Consider the following 5549-nt stretch of genomic DNA (forward strand, 5'->3'; position numbering starts at 1 on the left):
TATTATGCGTATGAATATGAATTGCGATTATATATCATGTTACCGTTTCAAAGAACATATTAAAATATATCTTGTCGTTTGAAATTATATATATGTTTAATTAACGATTATTATATTCCATCCGTGTCGTACACAAGTTAATAACCTAGTTTGTACTTAAACTATAAAAGGGAACAAAAAATCTGTCATGATATTTTAATAATATAAAATAACCTTATTTTTTAACCCTCATTACAAATTAAAAATAGCCATAAGGTTAGGTAATCGGGAAGGCCGCACACACGTTCAAAAAGACCTCGAAAAGAACACGGGGGAAGGTAAGAGTTAAACCACAGGGTGACTTCCTAAATATAAGACGACGGCTTCATAGTAACTTGTTCCCGCTTACTTGCTTCTAGAGAGAGAAACAAGAGTAGCACATTCGCAGATTCCTTCTTCTACAAATAATAATAATAATAATAATAATTAATCCACCCAAATCTCATCTGTTATCCCCAATACTCGTTCGATCGGATCTGTAATAACCCAGCTCAACCAGTTATGAATCCTTAATCAGGTATGCTTTCCCCAATTTGTCATGAACCCTAATGCCAAACAGATTCAATTGACCCAGAACTCTTGAATTCTAAATAATAATTATACATCTTATTGCTGTCTGCAGATTGATTTGAATAATTGAATGGATTCACTTGTGGATGGAGTCAGTTCTTTGTCAGTAGGATATAATCAACCGGGTCAAACTACAACCCGCCCACCGCACCACCCGAAACCCGACCCGATCCACACGTCCACGCATTCGGGTAGTTCTTTGAAACATAAATCAAACAGTTTGAGACACAATGCTATTCTTGATCAAACCGCAAAAGAGTACTTTCACAAACAAATTCAAGCCTTAGAAGCCAAAGCAGCCGGGATCAAACCCGATGAACCTGAACCCGAACCTGTTTCCGAGCAACGGTTTTGCCCGAGCCCTGAAAGTAGTTTATACTCGATCACGAATTTCACTGAAGCGAAACAAAGCTTCACCAACACGGAAATAAGTGAAAACGAAAGTAGTGTCGGGAAATCGATTGATAACGGTCATGTAGAAAGTAATAAGACGAGCGGGTATCGGGAGAGTACGGGGAGTGATGTGAGTGAGGAGGGTAGTTTCATGAGCGCGATGTACAAACCGCATAAACAAAACGATACGCGATGGGAGGCGATTCAAGTGGTTAGGGCAGTGACCGACACGGGTATGTTGGAAATGAAGCATTTTAGGCATCTGAAGCGGTTGGGGTGTGGGGATATCGGGAGCGTTTATCTGTCCGAGTTGATCGGGACACGAAGTTTTTTTGCTATGAAGGTTATGGATAAGGCGGCTTTGGAGAGTAGGAATAAGTTGTTACGGGCGCAAACAGAACGGGAGATTTTGCAGTCGTTGGATCACCCGTTTCTTCCAACTTTGTATACGCATTTTGATACCGAGAAGTTGTCATGCTTGGTTATGGAGTATTGCCCAGGTGGTGATTTGCACGCGCTTAGACAGAAACAACCTGGGAAGTATTTTTCCGAGCATGCAGCAAGGTTAGATTTTTTTAACATTTGCGTTTAGAGGGTATGTAACGTGTTGTTGGAAAGAGATTAAACGGGTTTGGGTCAAAACGCATCGTTTATGTACAAAATAAAACAGCTCCTGTTGGGTTGACCCAAAACACCTTCTCTTAAATTGTTATATAAGCAATTTGTGGGAGTGTGCATTGGTCAGTTTTGGGATCAAACCGAACCAAAAATAGGTTTTTGACCTTTTTTGAAAACCGTTGTTTAATTTGGTTTCTTCGGTTTGGGTTCGGTTTTGCCGTTTGGACTCAAAATTTTTGGGATGAAAAAAAATTGGGTCAAAATAATGAATTTGGGGCTAAATATTTTCATTAAATTTTTATTTATTATTTTAACATTTAAAATAAAAAAAATGAAAATTCATAAATTTGGTTCGTTTTTTTTTTCAGTTTTAATTACATGCAAAACTGAAACAAACCAAAAAGTTGGTTTTTACGAAAACATAAAACAAAACCATTATTTTTTCTGTTTTGATTACGATTTGTTTTTTAGGTTTTAATTAAGCGCAACACTGAAAATGAATTGAAAAATCAGTCTTTACGAAAACATAAAACCAGCCTGTTTTTGTTTAGGTCGGGTTATTTCAGTGTTTTTGGTTACGGTTCGGCTTTTTCGGTTTATGCACACCCTTTCTTAAGTTAACGGGTCGAAACCATTGCGTTTAGGTCACACTCATCGCTCGCTTAATGTGTTCCGTATAACTTCTTACGATTATCACCCAAATTATAGGTTTTACGTAGCCGAAGTTCTCCTCGCCATGGAATATCTACACATGCTCGGGATCATTTATCGAGATCTTAAACCCGAGAATGTTTTGGTCCGAGAAGACGGTCACATAATGCTTTCGGATTTTGACCTCTCATTAAGATGCGCCGTGAACCCAAAGCTCGTTAGATCCACAAACCCAACCGTAGACCCAAAGAGCTCCGGCTACTGCATCGAACCATCATGCGTGGTTCAACCCGCGTGCATCCAACCCTCGTGCTTCGTACCCCGATTCATATCCAAACCCAAAAAAGACAAAAAACCAAAACCCACACTGAAACCCAAAACTGAAATCCAAAACCAAGTCTCCCCTCTTCCGGAGCTCATCGCGGAGCCAACGAGTGCGCGGTCAATGTCGTTTGTCGGTACCCACGAGTATTTAGCCCCCGAGATTATTAAAGGCGAGGGTCACGGGAGCGCAGTTGACTGGTGGACTTTTGGGATATTTCTTTACGAGCTTTTGTTCGGGAAAACACCGTTTAAGGGGAATGGGAACCGAGCCACATTGTTTAATGTTGTCGGGCAACCGTTGAGGTTTCCCGATTCACCGTCCGTTAGTTTTGCGGCTCGGGATTTAATAAGGGGGTTGCTTGTGAAAGAACCACAACATCGATTGGCTTATAAACGAGGGGCGACCGAGATTAAACAACACCCGTTTTTTCAGAGCGTGAATTGGGCATTGATCCGGTGTGCTATGCCGCCAGATGTACCGAGACCCGTGGAGAAGGTGGGAGTGGATGTGAAACCTTCGGGTAGTTACTTAGAGATTGATTTCTTTTAGTGTTGCTTGTTGATGGATTCTAATGAATGAAGAACACATGAATCTGTGTTTTGTTTTCTTTGTTTATTATGTTTATGTGCCTTTTAATTGCCTTGTTTCACTTAATAATTTATTAATGTTTAACAAAATCTAAACAATGTCAATTCTTTTTATTGTGTTATTTTATATATATATATATATGAACACTAGCACCACCTTTGTATCTGTTAATTAATGTAAATAACTTAATCCTAACACAGGCATGACTCGTGCAGCGTGTTTAGATGGCTCAGTACTCGGTAGGTTGAATTAATAATGTAAATGAGGTCAACGTCCGGGTCAAGGTGATATTGACCAAATTCATTCGGTATGTTGCAAAGGTTGGAAGCAACAAGTAATGTAGGATCACATGCTGATGGTAGTGAATTATGAATCCAACATGACTTGGTCGGGAACGCATCATGTTAGACTGGGGGCGTAGCAATGCTTTGAATTATATAAATGGTTAATATATTAGATATGATTACAAAAACTATATTGTAAATACATATATTTGTGTAATTAAACGATGTTTTAATAATATATAAAGTATAAACACGTTTTTGGCCATTTTCAACTTCTTCAACCCGTTTAACCATATGCATCATATGACTATGTTTTTGCTTGCTCTTTTATGTCTTTTACCCACTGGGGATAAAATATTAACCCGAATATACACACTTTAGAGTTTTAGGTAACTGCATTGAAATTTAAACTTAAAAGAAATAAAGCAATGTTGTAAAAGTAGGTCTCCAAGCCCGAGTATTCCCAGAGTTTCTTCAACTCCGTCTAGTTACTGAAAATCGGTCACATGTGGTCAACTTCAACCAGAATCACATCTAGTCGGTTATTTTAGGACGATTTTAACTTAAAAAAGAAAACATAATTCATAGTTCTATAATATTATAAAAAAATCATTTTTTTTAGTTAATGAATAGCGAATTTTAGAATAATTTAGTATTTAAAAACATAGACTCTCTTTTTTATATCGATATTCACTTATTTTGTTACAAATATTAGCATACTTATGATATCTGGGGTATATTTAATATCCAAAAATTAATTTTCTTTATATTCACCATTTCCGAGTACTCCCCGAGTACTCCGAATACACCCAACTCCCTAGTCGGCCGCCTAGGGTCCGCCTAGCGACTTTTGCAACCTTGGAAATAAGCGTTGTAAAGTAAACCTATAGGCTGCATATATGCAGCAACTCCTGTGAAGGTGTTCTTCCTCTGGCAAAACTGCCAAACGGGCCGGGCATGTTTGCTAATGGATCATTACGTTTTTTCTTTTTTTTATTTTGGGTCTAATTTCATTCTCATAACGAGTTAATATATAGTAAAATAATGATTATTTGCCTCCTGTACCGCCTTTTTTTCAATGCTGTTTATCTGGATTCTAGAATTTGATATGATGAGAGCTGAAACTAAATAAAGATTGACAAAAAAAAATCATGTTCGCCGTTGCCAGGGATCAAACCCATGTCACCCACGTGACGGGCAAGAATGCCTACCACAATACTACAATGACTTTGTTGGTAGAATTTAATTTCTCATTTAAACGTGAGGGTAAGAATCTACAAAATACCAACATTTTTTTGTTTGTTGTAATTTTATGCTTCTAAAATCTTAATCAACTTTTTTGATCCGTACTTGTTTTGATGTTAATTCATTATGATAGCCTCGTTAAATTGTTCCTAAATTAATCAGTAGACAAGATTTCATTAAATTTTTATTAGAACATATAGTGTTCATTTTACTAAACGTCTTAAATCTTTTGATAATATCAAAATACAAGTGCACACAATATCTGATAATAGGATTGTAAGATATACATATTTTGATACACTCAGAAAGCAGAGCTTGTATTTTCCCATTAGAAGTTTGTTTCTGAGGGTGATTATTGGTTAAAATAGATAAGAAGCTTTTAATCACCATTAATTTATGTGGGAGACTGGGAGACAGATGAGACACAAATGAAACGATAATCCCTAAATTATCATGTTGAGAGCTACGAACAATTTATTTTAATTTTAAAACGCAAAAATACTATAGTTTACGATGTTTGCAAGGCAAAAATTTAAAAACTTGAAAAGTTGTGTACTAGTGTATATCATCATAAATTCACAACTACTAATAAACTCATTCAGTTTATATCACATAAACCGAGTTTATTCAAAACAGTATTTCAAAATCCAAATCTGGGGACTTGCTCAGACTTCTTCGTCCAAACGAACTGATTAACATGTAAATCATATCTTTTTAAACAATTAGTCAATGCTAAGTGAATACGTACCATTTTAACTACCGGTTTGTACTTGAAAACTAGGTACAAAATAGGTTAAAGAATCTCTAACATGTATGTAGAATTTAAATCATCAATT

The 5549-nt window shown here is 36.6% G+C and overlaps 1 protein-coding gene across 1 annotated transcript; it reads left to right on the plus strand.

Annotated features, from left to right (window-relative positions):
- Window positions 1-534: 534 nt before the first annotated feature.
- Window positions 535-3198, plus strand: LOC143634488 (serine/threonine-protein kinase D6PKL1-like). Its single transcript, XM_077102558.1, has 3 exons — window positions 535-556; window positions 662-1566; window positions 2329-3198. The coding sequence occupies exons 2-3, from the start codon at window positions 680-682 to the stop codon at window positions 3143-3145; spliced, it is 1704 nt and encodes a 567-aa protein (XP_076958673.1). The 5' UTR covers window positions 535-556; window positions 662-679; the 3' UTR covers window positions 3146-3198.
- The last annotated feature ends 2351 nt before the right edge of the window (window positions 3199-5549 follow it).

Source organism: Bidens hawaiensis, unplaced genomic scaffold (assembly GCF_021521415.1).
Source record: "Bidens hawaiensis isolate Kalapana, Puna unplaced genomic scaffold, B.hawaiensis_p1.1 tig00007050_1, whole genome shotgun sequence".
NCBI classification, from domain to species: domain Eukaryota; kingdom Viridiplantae; phylum Streptophyta; class Magnoliopsida; order Asterales; family Asteraceae; genus Bidens; species Bidens hawaiensis.